The 18,979-nt window shown below is 38.8% G+C and overlaps 1 protein-coding gene across 1 annotated transcript in view; it reads left to right on the forward strand.

The window, feature by feature from the left end:
- TENM1 (teneurin transmembrane protein 1) overlaps positions 1–18,979 on the forward strand; it is a 1,327,579-nt gene that overhangs the window by 984,000 nt on the left and 324,600 nt on the right. Inside the window, exon 22 of the mRNA XM_086918499.1 lies at positions 8,501–8,733. Coding sequence (XP_086774625.1) covers positions 8,501–8,733 — 233 coding nt within the window. The remainder of the gene's footprint in view (positions 1–8,500; positions 8,734–18,979) is intronic.

Below are 18,979 nucleotides of genomic sequence, written 5' to 3' on the forward strand. Positions count from 1 at the left end.
TCCTGATTCTGCTCAACAGTGTTTTATTTCTCACAGTAGGAGCCTCATTTAACATGTTTGTAAGTTGGACCTCAGTTTTCTGCATGTCACCAAACATTCCTGCTTTGTATTCTAAGATAATAATCTAGAAAGGCTCAAGACTAACCTATTCGAAATAGCTGTGTTCCCCATCAATGGTACATGTTCCAAAACTGATTTAATCTAATCTTTTCATTCAATGGTAAGCTATTGCACCTAACAAAGGTACCTGAGAGATCTCGAAAGCTAGTTTACTATTCCATACTCTACTTTTGCTGTCAGTCAAATAAAAAATGTCACTCTCTACAACATATGGGTCATGTTACCCAGATTTATTCTCTGCTGTGGCCCATCCATTTTTGCATGATTTATTAGTTTATGAATACGTTTGTTTTTGTTTATCGGATGACTTTCCCCTTAAGCAGTCTACACACTTCATACTCGTAAACCAACGTAAAATATTTATTGGACATGTGACCGCATGTTATGGGATTAAAGATAATTCTAGTAACAGTGTTGGACAGTCTTAACAGTAAGGCCCTCGTTGTCAATTGCAGGACACGGGATGAGATGGCGCACCACCAGCCACGTGTAATAATTGACCACACCCAAACTTGATTTTACCACCAGGTTTCCTCTTTGATGATTTGAGAATTCTCTGAAATAATCTTACTGATTTTACAGGCCGTTTCATTATTTTCCTATGCGCTTCAATTGCTCTGTCGGCATTTTTGTATCATTACTTTCTTTAGGTTTATTCATCATCAAACGTCAGCACACTTCACGACTCCACCCCTGGGATCTTGCTAAAAATAAGTGCTTTGGAGAACACGCCAAGCTTTGAGATTGGAATGAGAGTACAGGTGCTACTGACCTTTCCAAGAAGTCACTGCACACGTACACACACATCTTGTGACAATGAAGCCTCCCTCATTAAGACATTGGCAATGACCGTAAAATGAAATAAAGCCACACTAATTAGAGAGAGGTGCAGCGCTCGGGCAGTACCTGTTATTTCATCTTTATTCTGCTCTCCTCCGCCACAATGTTAGAAGAAAGATCGTGACAGCAAATCACAGATGAATTTCACTGGAATTGAAATGATTTTTTTCATAAAGTGTTATATTGTTTGGGAAGTTCTTCACAATACCATTGAAATGAGAAATCTGACTTCAGTTCCCGACCACGTAAGAATAACAGCTCCTCATTATGTTGTCTACAGAAAGTACCCACTGAATCTTAAAATTGTTTACCTTAGAAAACAGTTAGTCATAGCTTCCAGGAGTACTTTGCTCAGGTCAATGCTTCTGATAGAGGCATATTTGTGAATTTGACTTTCCATTCCCTTACCAACTCCTACATCTTCAAAAACAAATATTTTAAATCAGTAAGTTGCAATCTTCGATGGGAAAAACGAGAATGTTTTAGTAGTCAATCCGATTTTCCAAATAGCTGTAATACTTTTTCATTTTACACATTTCTGTGTCAATATTTCTCAGCTGTGGCAACTAGCCGAAGGAAGGTTTAATTCAAGACAACTGTATATGTTTGTCAATTTTAGCTCCAGATGAAAAATCCATTGTGGTAGGAAATATCACCTGCTGAACACATAATTGTAGGTGAATTGTAGTGGCAGTGACAAGATTAGTTGCGTGGACTCATTGTAGGTGTATCGTAGTAGCAGCGGCAAGGACTCTGGACTGGATACATTGTAGATGTATGGTAGTGGCAGCTGCAAGGACTCTTGAGGGGAGCATTGTAGGTGAATTGTTCTGGCAGTGGCAAAAACACTGAAGGGGATGTGTTGTAGGTTGTTGCAGTGACTAGGACACTTGAGTGTATGAGTTGTAGGTGAACTGTAGTTGCAGTGAGAAGGACACTGGGGTGGATGCATTGTAGGTGTATTGCAGTGGCAGTGACAAGGACAGAGGAGCAGATACATAGTAGGCGTAGGGTAGTGGCAGCAACAAGGACTCTGGTGTGGAGCATTGTAGGTGAATTGTAGTGGAAGCCACAAGGAATCTGGAGTGAAGCAATGTAGGCGCTAACAGTACACGAGGAGTGTTAAGATTGCTGAAAGGTAAGGAATGTAGTATTTTATACCATAAACCCCACTAATGGTGCACTTTATAAATAAATGACCTTGAGGCAGCAATCCAAATCTCTTGTCACACGAACATGACGAGAAACACATTGCAAAAGATTACAAAGGGACTGAAATGCTGAGCTGGCATAAATGGCATTATACTAAACTCGGAAAAACACAGGAGTGCAAACATGAGTGGAATAGAACACTGTTCAGGCCTGTATTTTAAAGTGGGCAACAACTCAGGGGCCGATTCTGATTTCGGCCGGAAGGGCTCTGAACCATGTTCGGAGCCCTTCCGACCGAATCGGTCACTGCCAGCCAGATTCCTTTCTGACCGAGCCATTCCGATGGGCTCGGTCCGAAAGGAATCCGACTCGGATTTCCGGATTGCGGACAACAGGCCCGGAGAGCCGGTCCGCAGTCTGGAAATCCCACAGTACTCTCCCGGTGGCCTCTTTGTGACCGAGGGAGTATGATGGCAGCTTTTCACTGCCTTGACCGGCACGAAAAAGCAGTTCGCAGCTGTCTCTGGGGGCCTCCAGCAGGGCCCCGATGGGTGTGAGGCCGCCAGATGGCGGCCTGAGGGCACCTATGGTGCCCCTCCGTTGATCCCTGCACCCAGTGGCAGGCACCTTGGAGTGCCGGCCACAGGGTGCAGGGATGAACTGCACCCCTGATTTCTACAATGCAGGCATGCATTCTGCTCGGAATGCATGCATGCATTGTAAAGTATATGAATTCGTCTGAACCCTGTTTGGTCGCATTGTACTAGCAGGGCTGTAACCGATGACAGCAAGTCGGTCGGTTACAGCTCCTGGCCGATGTTGGACGGACTCAGGTCTGTCCGACATCGGAATAGGCCCCTTAGAGATAACCAGCTAGTGTGATTCAGTTCTAAAACATAACTTTTTTTACTAGGTTTATTTCAGAAAATGCGCATTTAAAGGGAAATAATTAAGAAGAAGATTGGGAGCTATTGAGATTAATTTCTTGATTTGGTTCATTTTAAAGTGCACTAACACCAATTGCTGTAGAAAGTTGTTAAATTAATTGAAATCTGATTACAGGTTTGAATCCCGTGGTTCCACTCAACATTTCATTCTTCCTCAGTCAATAAAATGAGTATTGTTGACTTGGGTAACCAATAAACATCTGCTACCAGCCCCATGAAACCATTTTGATGGTGTAAATGTGCTTTGTAAATTATATTACCTTTTATTTGAGGCCACTGAACAGATTCTTGAGACATTATTTTTAAAACTTGCAGATTTCTGTTATGTGGGTCCGCTACAGAACGAAAAATAGCATCAATCACTTCTGCACATCCAAAGATGTTGGATACTGGAATATGAGTGGGGCTTTCTAGGAGGCATCTCATCTGGAAAAAAACAGTCTTCACCAGAGTTAAATAAATTCTTCACCTCGGCTGATGTTCTGGGTGAAAGAAGAGGACCTCTCCATTGCCATTCCTGAAAAAACCATCAGCCTTAGATCTGCAGCTGTATCACTCTACCAGGGGAGAATTGAGCAACCTGTGGTTCAAACAAATTCATTGCTGATTGCTGTGGAGTAGGTTCATTTTTCCTGCCTGCCACGCAAAGATTCGGCAAAGCTGAGTGCAAGAAAATATTGATATTTTTGTGCTGAATTGTACTGATTACCAGGTCCTGATTTTGCCTAGAGTTCAGGTTTGCCTTCCATCTACACCAGAGGCGGCCACAAGCACGCCTCGTCATTAAAATTAAACCGGCCTCATGGGATTGGATCCCAGTGCCCATAGGGCCTCTGGAAGGGGGAGCGCCTTCCCCCTACCCATAAACTAGAAAACAGCCCCAGGGAATGAGATCCTCAAGAACCATAGAGGCTTATTTATTATTCACTGCTCCTTGAAAGAGCACCCCAACACGCTCTACAAGGGATTTGTAAGCATAATTGTTACAGCTCGTTGGTGCTCCTAGAAGACCCATGGGCACCATCAACCATTTAACTATAACTTGGGCCGTAAAGTAAAGTTACAATAACTGCCTTGTCATGCATTGCATATGACCTCACATATTACAACACTCATGACATGTTCTATGACATGATTGATAACATCATTGCTACTTCTAAAAAGCCTTTGCCTTCCTCCTCCATATTTGCTGACCTCGCTTTTGTTGGCCTTAGGATTTTAGGATTGTGTGCACCTTTCCACTGCTAACCAGTGCTAAAGTGCATATGCTCACTCCTTAAAACCTGTAAAACATTAGCTTATCCCCATTAGCATATTTACTTTAATTCTAGGTCCCTAATAAAGTGGTACTACTTTGCCCAGGGCCTGTAATTTAAATGCTACTAGTGAGACTGCAGCACTGATTATGCTACCCACTAAGTAGCCCTTTTAAACATCTCAGGCCTGCCATTGCAGTTTTAATGTTTTCCATTTGCCAGGTCCAAAAAATCCCTTTTAATGCAAATTGGTCTGCCCTAGTGTAGGCCCGAAACAGCTCACAGGGAAGGGTGCATTGTATTTAAAAAGTAGTGCACTTAATTTTAAGTTTCACATGTCCTGATAGTGAAAAACTCTTACATTTGTTTATCACTACTTAAAGGCTTATCGCTTCCATAGGATATCATTGAAGTCACCTATTACATTTAAAAAGCTCTAATTTCCAACTGGTAGCAGGTAACCAGTTCATGTTTGGTATCTTTGGAATTATAATGAGAAAACATATCTTATGTTAAAGTCGGATTTTGGATTATAATTTTGAAGACGCCACTTTTAGAAAGTTGGCATTTTTCTGCCTTAGCCATTTTTGCCTGCAGCCTGCCTCTGGTCACATGACTGGTTGTCGCTGACCGTTAAGCTTTGTGAATTCCTCCTAGACAGCCACATAAGAGAGTGCTCAGAGGTGCCTGGTTGGGCAATAAGTGGAAGGATGGAAAGGCCGATCTGGGCGTAGCCCTACTTACACTTGAATAGGCTGATGCCTGCCTCCACACAAGGGGGTGCGTATCCCCTGTAGTTAGTCTGGGTGAGAAGGACTCCACCTGCATCTGTTGAACCCAGGACCTCAAAGTGACTCCAAGGGCTAAGTTGCTGGCCTCCTGAATAGATCCTCAAGTGCATAAGGCTCCAACACCCTTAATCCATACCCCCTGGACTCTGCATTCGGTGGTGCCACCCCAGTCCTGGACCATTGGAAGTGTGCTTAAAGGTGTTCTGCCATCCCATATGTAGACCCAGCAGAACTGACACATATCCTCTGCTGGGTGGCGCAGTCCTGAGCAGAACCAATGCATTGCCTCTGCTGCTTGGGTTCTCTCAGCTCAAGGACTCTGCAGCATCCAAGCAGCCAGAATTAGAACTGCTGCCTGTGGGAAACTTTCCTAATGCAGACTACTGTATTAGAAATCGCTCGTTGACGGCAACCTCAACAATGATGCAAGTTCTCCCGTCACAACCTCACAGCTCTTTGGAACCGATGCATGACCTCGACTGCACGATGCATTCTCGCTGCCAGATTTCACATCCAAGCCCTCACCGACGATGATACTAGACCTCGCATGGCAGCTTCACAGCTCCTCGGAACTGACTCATCGCCCCAGCTGCACAATGCATCTTCGGTGTGGGACCTGGTAATGCGCGCAACAAGGATTTAGGCTACTCTCGTTCAGCGGGCCTAACTGGGTCTCTGTAGCAAGCCCATGCGCCATTGCAGTCTGCATGAACTTGTGACTTTGTCCCTGTCTGAAACGACCAATATCGACTGTGGTGCTCTGCTTTTTAGTGTTATTTCCAATGAAAACTTTAAACCTGTATATCTTTGGGTTTACTGATTGGAGTTTTGTTGTTTTGGTATTGTTTCATTTATTAAAAATGACTCTATTGTTCTAATCTGGTGTAGGATCCTTTTGTGGTGTTAAGCCTGACTGCAAAGTGCCAAGTGACCAGAGGGTTGAGCACAGGTTAATTTGGGATTTGCTCAGGACTTCACCCAGACAAGGATTGTGGTTACTGCCTTAGTGCTTTAGTAGGGGTTTATCCCCTGTCAACCAGTAACCCCCCTCAACCAATAAACCAATTTCTTCCCTCTTTTTATTAAGCCTCTGGCAATAGCAATTTGGAGCGCCATAATAATTCAAGCACCTGTACCCTAAATGGCAAAAATTAAGCTACACGCTGATGACGCTTTAATAGGCCCCTGAGAAAGAAGGGCAGTAAAGAGTGCTTGATATGTTTTCAGTTTTTCAAACACTGGGAGGATATAAGGTGAATACATCGAAAAAAATGTCATATTTAGCAATTCCACTGCCGGATCCTAAAGGCTGTGTGCAGACTCACCCTAAGCATTATTTGGGGGTATATTTTACTGAAGATATGAATATATTATAGAGTTTGAATTATAGACCACAGCTAACCAAAGTTAAAGGCTTACTATCTAGATGTGCATCGCCTCCTTTCACATTAATAGGGTAGGTTGCTTTAATAAATGTGGAAGTTCTCCCTTTATTCAGTTTTTCATTTGTAGCTGGCCCATGCACAATTAGCTCAACATTTGTTTGCAAATATAAATGTGAAAATCTCTTCTTATGGAACAAAACCAGCCCAAGAATAGCACTGAGCACTTTAGACAGGCATGCAAAGGAAGTGGGGTTAGCCCTCCCTTGTTTTAAGACTTAGGGGCCTATTAGGACGGCAGGCGGACGCCCGCCACCCTAGCAGTGCTGGGACCGGCCACCAGTGGTGCCGCAGACCCTCAACGGCAATTAGGATGCCACAGCCACCGTGGCGATGGTTTCACCCATCAACATTACTGTGGCGGACGGTGCACACAGCACCGCTCACCACAATGCTGGGGCTGCACACTGTGCATACAAGACATGGCAGGCACAGTGCAGTGCCTGCCACGTCCTGCATGCAAATGCAGGGGGTACCATAGGCCCCCCAACATCCTGGGGCCCCGCAACGGCCACCCATCTGAGACAACCTCATCCATCATAATATGGATGGCGGTGTCCGCCACCATATCAGGCCCCTTTTTCACCCGATCACTGTGTGACTGGCGGAAATCCGGCAGACGGTCTTTCCATCCGCCTGGGTCCCCTCCGCCATCCTAATATGGCGGGGGAATGGGTGGCGGCCAGAGGTTATTGTCGGGCGGATCACCACCCCCATGCGGGTGGTGGCGATCAACCCGACATCCTAATAGGCCCCTTATTATTTTGCACATTTTACACAGTATATGCACATGTTTAATAAGACATGCACATTATATAGCCACCTTCAGAATGAATTAGTGGATAGGATGCTTGAAGAAAGCCAAATTAGAGACCTTCCAAGATGAAATACCCCCAAAATGTTTGACACTAGAGATTACAAGCGCTCCTCAAGAAAAGAGCACAGTTTTATTAGGCTTTTATCATTCCCTATGTTAATTCAGAAACTCTATTGAATAAACTTGAATTAGAGGAAACAGCAATAGTAGCTGGGTGGGGAATTAACAGATTTCTGAAATTGGATGGTTTTCTGCTGAATGATTGATGGAAAACGTCATTTTGAGAGAAAACATGGTTGCAGGACCCTGCTTGTGGTGCTACAAAATATTGATCCCAAAGTTTTGTCAGACAAGAAGGAGCTTGTGTTAAATCTAGTGGGAGATTTGAACTTGAAGAAAATAGGCTTGTGCAATAGCTATTTACTGTCCTGTAAGAAGGTGGATCTGTATGACCGAATCACAATGAAATGGCTCAGTGAGGAGAATGTGACATTATCAAAAGATGTATGGTTAAGAATTAACACATTTTATTTCTCTGCCTTGAGGGGGGCCAACTTCTATAAAATGCAATTTTTTGCAAAATGGCTGATATGTAGGATCCCCAGTTTAACTTTTTTTTAATCAGAAATGCCTGAGCCAATGTATTCAGTGTTTATATGGTGGCTCTTGTGGGCATCTGCCCCACACCAGGCACCACAATAAAATTTGAGATGTTGGTAGATATTGCTATGTTGATGCTCCTATCAATGATTCTAAAGAGAGTCTAAGCTTGTACTATGCTTTGTTGGTTAGTGGGAGAAAATGAACAAGGTTAGGGAAAGAGGGAGGATGCTCGCAGCTAGGTCAAACAATGTGAAGACATTTGATAAAATGTGGGATTTTAGGTTGGTAAAATGAGACCTGAAAGCTATGGGATTTTGTTTGTTGATGGTCGAAAGCTTTCTATGGCACCTTATGTATTTATGCATTTATGTATTTTTGTATTTGTGTATTTATGAAATGTATAGATGGTCGTTTTGGTTGATAAGATGGCAAAACATTGTACCTCCTAAAGAAAAATACATTTTAAAAAACTCTAAAAGGTGTTCAATTTTCAAAGACAACCTATTTATGTCGCTTTTTATTTCAATCTCAGCACAAGCCCAGCCCACAAATATTACCTGGCAATGGACCCAGTGTTCGAATCCCTTTACATGTCGGATACAAACACGAGGAGAGTCTACAAAGTGAAATCTCTGAATGATGTAAAGGATTTGGCCAAGAATGTCGATGTGATAGCTGGTACTGGAGACCAGTGCCTGTCATTTGATCAGAGCCCCTGTGGAGATGGTGGTCGAGCAGCTGAAGCTCCACTGAACAGTCCACGGGGTAAGAGAACATTTGTAACCTTATTTTTGGGATTGACAAATTGAAAATCCATGGCATGCATAAAGGCTATTACATATGGGCTGTTACCATTGCATCACTTGTGAGCTTGGCATATATGGAAATAGTGCCCAAGATAATATATCCTTAGTTTTTAGAACGCTTGCTATTCGATGCCGCATAATGGCCATAATAAGGAAATGTACTTTCTGAATCCACGTTTATAGATATGCAGTTGTATTTGTAAAGCAGTCTAGAATTTACAGTACATGCTTGTGATTATCACATGGTAGTGGTTTGCATTAGGCATTTTAATGAGACTCATATACTTTAATCTGGATTTACAGTGTTTTCACTTTAGAATTATTGATTATTCTAATTGTTTCTATTTACATATTTAATGTGTTCAATTTTACCTAAAAGCATACATCTGGTAGTGCCTGTGGGCATGTAGTTGTTCTATTTGTTTCATGATTACATTTTATTTTAATTATGTACATATTTTTAGCAAAGGTAAAAAAGAAAGAGAGGGGCTCTTAATAACCCAAAGGGAAATAGAGCACCAATATACTTTAAAAGTAAAACAAGAGATTTCCCAATGGGAGATATTGTTACCTGCTCATAAATCAGGGCTCACCTTTCACACACCATTCATACCATTCATCTATGTGGAACGGGCGAACATTCACCAGAAAGGAAAACCACCCAGTCTGCTAGTACTGTAAAAAATATATTCACTTTATTCTAAAATATACAAAACCGGTCAATTTTAAAAAAACATAAAAAACACAATGAAATACACAATTGTAAAAGGCCACCTAATGTGGTCGGGGAGAGAGTTGATCTAAAGAGACACTTATATCTGTCTTTAGTCTGTCATTTCGGACTTTCATTTGTCAACACTAAGAGGAAAAGTGTTCCTTTTGTTCAGTCAAATTGTTGGCAATGCCGAATATGACTTTGAGGTTGGCGTCGACGCGTTTCGGAAGCTTAAAGACTGATAACGGCTTCCTTCTTCAGGACAATTTGCTTAAGTACTCTCCACACGTTGGTAGTAAACCGTAATCGTTAATTCTTTCCACAGAGAGGCCACCAGATATATAGCGACCCTCTGTTTTTCATCCGTAGTAGTCACCTGGATTTTCTTTATTCATCTATCTCAATGCGTAGATGGATATTTTTGTTGCAATACACGTCTATTTCAGTAACAATATTGTTCGTCTGTTGTGGGCTTTGCGCGTACCCTCGTGAGATGGGTCGCGTTCTCTAAGTGGGGTTCTTTTACGCAGTCGAGTAGAGTAAAACGCGTGGCTAATAAGTGCGCACGGCGTGTCTCCCCAGTGCGTAGTTTATTTTAGAATCTTCTCGAGTCACATAACTTTCTCAAGTGCTGTTTTTTGCTACAATCCCTGAACGTAGCGGTGATCGAAACGACGCCAGGAGAAGTAGCACCGGGGAAATCTACCGTGTGTACCCACTAGCCACGTGTATTACCGTACCCGGTTGCTGGAAAAGAACCCCATTGAGGGAACGCGAGCCATTTTTCTTGGTGTAGCAAAAAACAGCACTTGAGAAAGTTATGTGACTCGAGAAGATTCTAAAATAAACTACGCACTGGGGAGACACGCTGTGCGCACTTATTAGCCACGCGTTTTACTCTACTCGACTGCGTAAAAGAACCCCACTTAGAGAACGCGACCCATCTCACGAGGGTACGCGCAAAGCCCACAACAGACGAACAATATTGTTACTGAAATAGACGTGTATTGCAACAAAAATATCCATCTACGCATTGAGATAGAGGAATAAAGAAAATCCAGGTGACTACTACGGATGAAAAACAGAGGGTCGCTATATATCTGGTGGCCTCTCTGTGGAAAGAATTAACGATTACGGTTTACTACCAACGTGTGGAGAGTACTTAAGCAAATTGTCCTGAAGAAGGAAGCCGTTATCAGTCTTTAAGCTTCCGAAACGCGTCGACGCCAACCTCAAAGTCATATTCGGCATTGCCAACAATTTGACTGAACAAAAGGAACACTTTTCCTCTTAGTGTTGACAAATGAAAGTCCGAAATGACAGACTAAAGACAGATATAAGTGTCTCTTTAGATCAACTCTCTCCCCGACCACATTAGGTGGCCTTTTACAATTGTGTATTTCATTGTGTTTTTTATGTTTTTTTAAAATTGACCGGTTTTGTATATTTTAGAATAAAGTGAATATATTTTTTACAGTACTAGCAGACTGGGTGGTTTTCCTTTCTGGTGAATGTTCGCCCGTTCCACATAGATGAATGGTATGAATGGTGTGTGAAAGGTGAGCCCTGATTTATGAGCAGGTAACAATATCTCCCATTGGGAAATCTCTTGTTTTACTTTTAAAGCATATTTTTAGCAAAGTCAGCTTCTCTGAATAGTCACCCCAGATTGTTTGCTTTTGTTCAACTTGTTTTTTGCTGGCAATCGGTCCTGTGCACGGTGCTAATCAGTGCCACAGTGCACATTTGCTGCTCCTAAAATGGTACTGTTAAAATTGGTTTCACCCAATTTGTCTATTTAAGCTGTCCACTCAAGGTGGTGGTAAATGGTGTAGAAAGTGCACCAATGGCCTGGGAGTTAAATGTTATACAGATTTAAACCACATGGGATCCAAGAGAACCACTGTGCTCTGGTGTCACTTTAAAGGAACTGCAATAAAACATGGAAGTGAAAAGTGTCTTTGCCATGTAGGAACACCTATCTTTTATATAATTAGTCGCCAGTAAAGGGTACATAGTAATTCCACCGCTTTTAAAGTTTAATATAGGAAACAGTGGCACAGTACATATTTGAAATTGTGTGCTATAACAGTGATTAAATATCTGAACGCTGTTTTAACTGTATGGTTTAAGCTAGCTTCTCCATGAACAGGCCTGGGTATACATAAATTCCTTCAATTATTTAGTCACTTTGGAAAATGCTAGGAAAAGGAAATTAAGTTATTATTCACCCAGTTTTAAAAATCTAATTTAATGGTGAAATCAAATTTCTGATAACTGTAATGGAAAAGTAACTGATAAAAATGTGCTTTGTACTACCTGAGACAGAACTCAGGCTTTGCCTCCATAAACCCAATACCCATTTCCTGCAGGAGTTAATGGCTCTGCTTTCCAGAGGAAAATGACTTTTCCATTGAGCCTTTGAAGGCAAGGATATAGTCAACAGATGGACATCTGTTATAAGCCATTTAGTAAACTGGGAGACGGGCAGGAACATTTGTCAGAACAAAGCATAGCCTACGTACAATAGCTCTGTTGACTTTGAAATGTCAAATGGGGCTGCCAGGATCAACTCCCTTTCGTTCCACTGCTGTCCTGGCTGTTTTTGTCGCCAGTCCCAACATCAAAAAACAGTTCTTGTCCTTCATAGTGAGAGCAGACCTCATCTAAATGGGGGAGAGGTTTAGAGAACGTCATTGCCCTTTTTAATGGAAGAAGGTGATAGCCAGTTTGGACTTTGTGGAACGTTAATAGCAAAGCAAAGAGTAAATGCTGCAAAAGAAGTTGGGCCTAGGGTGAGAAAGTAAACAGAACTGGGTAAGAAAAGTTCTTCAATCACTGCCTAGTTCTTCAGGTGAGACTGGCACATTTCTGCTATCTCATCAGACTATTTCTGAACTTGGGAAGATCACACCTGAAGGATACTCAAATACTGAGTCCTCCCGCACCATAAATATAGAACTGCTCTCCAAGGGTCAGGCGGCTTTTTCCAGGGACACAAAAGGAATGTTTATTTCAAGTGGGGCAACAGAAGTCTAGGTTCCTGCTGGGGCCCTGTCTGGAGAGAAATGCAGTACCTACACTGAGGATGTGAAGACCTCAGGAGTGACCAGGAGGAACTTGATAAAAGTGGGAATTAATAGAGCCCTGTCTGGCTACATGTTCTTGCACTTGCTTTGTTGGTGGATTCTGAGAACCAAAGAAGTGGCTACATATTAAGTGAAAGCCTTGGACTGGGGCAAGGCAGCAAATCCATCCTGGTGGCAAAGCAACCTCATGGGCATGACGTCCAATGGTTTGTTCTGCTCTGCGCTTATGTAGCCAAAATGAATGGCTCCAGAGGGAGTTTGATGAAATATCCATCTGCAAAAAACCAATGGTGACTTCAGCAATATCTGATTTTAATAATTTTTGTGGTGTATTTTGATTGTTAGTTGTTTCCTCTTTTTCTTTTGTCTTTTTTATTGTCTTCAATTTGAAATTGATGTTACTGCTTAAGGTTAACATGCTTTTTTTCTGGGGAATCGCTTGCTGTTTGTGCCACTTCAACTGGAGATTAACAAGCTTCTTGTTTTGAGACGTAACTAGAGTGTGTTTATTAAGTTGTCAAGGGTTCCCCCTTCCCTAATTGATAGCCAACTTTATGACAGCATTGTATTGATGTTCCATGAAACTGTTGTAACATGGTTTTGAAGGTTCACTGATAGAATATCGATGTCCAAAATATCCCCATACACAAATATTGAGTCATAAATATCGATGTAAAAAAAATCAACATCCTATATTTATGATGTTAAGTATAAAAATATCAACAACAAAAATATTGATGTAAATGTATCAATGTACAAAATATCGATTTATTTATAGATGTAAAAAATAATGTTAAATATAATAAATAATAAACATACCTTTAAAAAAGAATATTTGGATTTAATATACATTTTGACAAATATAAGAAATACATGTTATTGTAAAAAAGTAAACATACCTATACTATATATATATATATATATATATATATATATATATATATATATATATATATATATATATATATATATATATACACATATGCCTACCTTAACTGCCAATGGATAATAAACCTTGGATGTGAACACTCTGAAAAGCTGTGTGGTGGTCCGTATTTCTCTGCGGTTACAGCCTGGGAAGCAGGAATAAACCTATATATACATATATATATATATATATATATATATATATATATATATATATATATATATATATATATATATATATATATATATATATATATATATATATATATATATATATATATATTAAAACAAATCATAACTATTAATTTGTATTTATTTTAAAATGTTCTAAATACATAGAAATTTACGAATACATATGCTATATATATATATATATATATATACATATATATATATACATACACCTATGACATAAAATCTAATAAAAACATTATATTATAAATTAAAACATAAAATATTTAATAGTCTTTCAACTTAAATTTTGCACTCCATTGTAGGGAAAATGTTGGATAGTGAAAGGGTAAAAAATACTATTACCACTCCTATGAGTGAAACAGTAGGGAAAATGTTGGATAACGGAGGGGTAAAAATTACTATTTCCACTCCAGTGAGTGCAACAGTAGAGAAAATGTTGGATAGCTGAGGGGTAACAATTACTATTCCCACTCCAGTGATTGCAACAGTAGGGAAAGTATTGGATACCGGAGGGTTAAAACTAAATATTCCCAGTCCAGTGAGTGCAACAGTGTGGAAAATGTTGGATAGCGGATGGGTAAAAATTACTTAGCAGAGGGGTACAAATGAATATTCCCATTGGAGTCAGTTGAAAATTAAAAAACAAACAAAATATCAACTACAGCACGAAAGATTAAAAAAATATATAAAATATTAAAAATGTGCAAAAGATAAAAACATATTATAATGTTAAAAAGATCTAACAAATACCTAGAAATATCTTTTTTTTTTAAATTAAAAATAATTTACAAACAAATAACTAATTTTAATGGAAATTATTTATAATCAAAAACATTATTTATTACATAAATGTAATCTTTTTTATTTCCTACCCTAGAACACCACACAATTCACATCATACATCTAAATTAAAAAAATATCTCCATAATTAACATAATTAAATATCAATTAAAGAAATATAATTATTTTAAAAAAACTAAAACAAAAAAATGTATATGCTCCCCAAAAGTTACTCCTATAAAATCTAAAACCAAACACATAATAAAAATAAACAATTAAAATAAATGTTTATGGATTGATGAATTATTATTAATGATCAACTAATTATTAGGAAATTAAACATAAATAACTTTCTACCCTCTACCTCAACTCAATAAACACCACAACCCACACCTAAAAATCATTAAACAATATCCATAATTATTTTAACATTAATAAATGAATATCAATTAAAAACAACTTAGTAATTAATTTTAAAGATATTACTACCCACTCTTTACCACTATAAACCCCACAACTTACATAAAAAATAATTACACAACTGCCATATTTAAATTTTGATTGGGTAATTAGCATGAATTAACAAATAATTATGGATTAATTATAAATAAATTACTTCTCTTCCTATTCCCCTATAAGTCCAATCACCCACTCCTATAAAACATACCACAATTAACATAAACATTACCAATTAATTATTAATAATTAACAATCAATTAAATAATCAATAGTAAATTAATTCCCACCATCGGCCCTATAGAATATAAATTAAATAAATATGAATAAATAAAACATATTAATACATTTATTATAATTAAATTACTTCCCATCCTATTCCCCTATAATCCCTCGACCCACTCCTAAAAAACTGACGCAATTAACATAATTATTAATTAATTATGGATAATTAACAACCAATTATGAAATAATTAATAATAAATTAATTACCAGAACTAACACTATAAACTGTAAATAAAATAAATATTAATACATTTATTATAATTAATTTACTTCCCATCATATTCCCCAATAAACCCACATCCCACTCCTAATAAGTTGACACAATTAACATAATTACTAATTAATTAATTAATAATAATTAACCAATTATGAATTAATTAATAATACATTTAACACTTTAAAATCTAAATGTATTAAATACTAATAAATAAAATATAATCATTAATTTATTATAATTAAATTACTTCCCACCCTATTCCCCTATAAACCTACAACCCGCTACAGAACAAAAAAAACAAAATTTAATTAAAATAAAATGAATAACTACTAAAAATTGAACACATTTATTAAAAAACAAAAGCAATACACAACTATAGTTCACATATTTTTAAAATACATACTAAAATACATAACACTAATTAAAACATCGATATTTTAAACAACTGTATTTTTGCAAACAATATTATTGACTTCGTTATTTAAAAAAACGATATTACCTCCAAGTCAATATACATGACCGCGATATTCTTGCAGTCGATATTTCTGCATCACAATATTTCCAACTCGATATTTGTGTATGTCGACATTTAAAACTCGATATTCTGTCTGTACACTGGTTTTGAACTATATACACCATAAAACAAAGAGTCAAATTAGGAGGTTTCTGCTCAGGGCATTGCAAAGAGAAAGTGGTTTTTGTGGGGCAATTCTCTTACCACAGAGACCTGGCAGAGAAAGAAAAATAAGCTAGCCATGCTGATATGAACCCTTCTGCTTACAGGGCCTGAAGTCCCATTACCCCTCTAAAGATCTGTCCCCTCTGAAATTAGTCCAGTTCAGAACTTTGTCTCATACAGTGGAGTGCTGTGCAACCTGTTCATATGTAGAGAATAGTCAGTATTAGTAGCACCAGAAGGCAAATGCTACAATCTAAAGTCTGCTGCTTTGCACTGTGACTATCCCTTTTTACATCAGATTATCTGATGCATTTTTCAGCATTTGAAAAATGTCAAGTAAAATAAGACTCTAGGGTATCATATTTATGTTGTGAAACTGAAAGTTTAAAACTTTCCTTGCGGAAAATGAGACAGTTAAAATTGAGATCTAAGAGCACTTAAGTATCTAGAGTGACTTTTTGGAATTACTTTATCATTGTTTATTCCATGGTGCGTAAACAGTGGTTAGTTCTTTCATTTACTTTTCTAGCTTACTTGCATTCGTTACTAGAAAGTAAGGATGTATATGTGTAATGCAATTGTTCCAAAGTGGTTCATACCCAATGATGGCCCCGTTTCCCTGCATTAATTTATGCATATGGAAATAAGTGTCCTCAGATGAATAGTCTTCAATCTGTGCTACACCTGGGCTGCATAAAGTAGGTAACTCTTCAATAACAGAAATAAATGTATATTTGTGTTTATCACATTCTAAAAATCATATATATTTGATTTATTATACCATAGTAGATATAATTTACTAATGACCAAATGTACAATAAAACGAAAGTCTTACTTCTCTCTTGATAAATATGTATGCACTCTATAGAACGTATTACTTTACGTGTTTAATATATTATTGGAAGGAATATCGGATTTCTTATTTCTTAGTTCCAGTCCAAGCTAGTATTTATGGAGCTGGTACTATTGAAAGGAAATCTCTTGTGCAAACATTGGAGGATACATTGCAAGAGAGCTAATTAGATGCCAAATTGTTACATCATCAGATGGTTCTTAAAAGAAAAGGGAGCATGTTCTGAGTTGCAGCGATACGGCTTTCCATGGCCGAAAGGCTGCCATGCTGAAAGCCTTGCCTCTTTCTCTACCCTTATTAGCTTTGGGAGGCTCTAGGTGAACACAAACGACTGAGAGTAGTGCCAAAGTCTAAAACTATGGGCCAAAAAGGAACAGTAGGGCTGATGGATTATTTTAGTTATAGCGAATAATACTTGAAAGATATTCATTTTCACACAGGTAGCCAATGGAATTTCAAAGACCCAAACAAGTCTCAGGTTATACTGGACACAATGAGAAAGAAGTTATCTACTCTAGTAAACATGACAATATTTTTAGGGGCATTTCTGTGCTGTCTTTTGATCAACCCCCTGCTGTGGCATAACTGATCTGACAATGGCAAGAATGACTGACACAGAAAGGTGTTTAAAGATTCAAACCTGACATAAGGTATTTGTCATAAGTTGGAAAAGTTCTCAAAAGCACTCAAGCCCTGACCAATTACAATCCTGTTGCATTATGTGACTATCAAGCAGAATATGTTATTCCCATAGAGATTAAACATATGTATGTGATTTTGTGATTTATAGATCTTACAGTAACCATCTGGCTTCCTGCATTTACTTCATATCGCAAGAGATATTAAAATATATAAATTAATGATGGTTTGTAGTAATGAATTATACAAAGGAAAGATTTTTTTCTACCTAATCAAATGAATTTAGGATGCCTTTTTCATTAATGAGAGGCATTCAATTTTTGCCATATTTGCGAACATTTGGTAAGATCCGTTATCATATGCCTATATGCCAACAGGTAATCTGTTGGTGGCATCTGAACATTCAAAGGTGTTCATTAACAAAATGCAAGAATAGGGAAGGGGATTCTTAAGAGATTGAGGGCCAGATGCATCAACAAACAATTTGGCGATTTTCTAATTGCGAATCCTTACGATTTGCAATTAGAAAATTGCAAAACGGAATGCATGAAAGTGTGTTTAACACTTTCTGCGATTCCTAGAGGGTAGCAAATGACCCACCTCATGAATTTTAATGAGGTAGGTCGTAATTTGTGACCCCCTCGGAATCGTAAACATTATCGGGGATGATGGCCTACTGGGGTCAGCAGACCAGCATGTTATGTTATGTTATGTTATGTTATGTTATGTTATGTTATGTTATATAAACCTATAACGCGCTCAGCTACTCCAAAGATTGTCCCGGCGCGAGCCAGAGAAGGAAAAGCATGGAGAGGCTATGCAAACAGATGAGTTTTCAGATTTTTCTTGAAAAGGCGGAGGGCAAAAGGAAGTGAGTTCCAGGCAGATGACGCTCTAACAGTAAGGGAGCGACCCCCTACTCTTAAGAGCCGAAATCTGGTGATGTGGGCCAAGAGCTGGGAAGAAGACCGGAGAGGCCTGCCGGGATTGTAAAACAGAAATCGCTTGTGTAAATAAGGAGGATCACCGGTGTGAAGAACCCGGTGGGCCAAAGTCAGGGCTTTAAACTTCACTCGCGGGGCCACCGGGATCCAGTGGAATGAGCGCAAATCCTGTCTAACGCTGAATTTCGTAGGAATAATAAAGACAAGTAGTGCATCAGCATTCTGAACAACCTGTAATTTGTTGAGTAGATAGCTCGGAAGACCAATGTATGAGGCCTTGGCATAATCAATCCGCGAAAGAATCAGGGCCGGCTCACTTCCATTTCCTTGGCAGTTCTGGGAAGAAGTGAGAAAAACCACCTCAGAGTTTTAAGTATGCCAAAACAATTCCCCACTAACTTCTTTATCTGGGTGGTGAAAGAGAGA

This window comes from Lissotriton vulgaris, chromosome 4_1, assembly GCF_964263255.1.
Source record: "Lissotriton vulgaris chromosome 4_1, aLisVul1.2, whole genome shotgun sequence".
NCBI lineage: Eukaryota > Metazoa > Chordata > Amphibia > Caudata > Salamandridae > Lissotriton > Lissotriton vulgaris.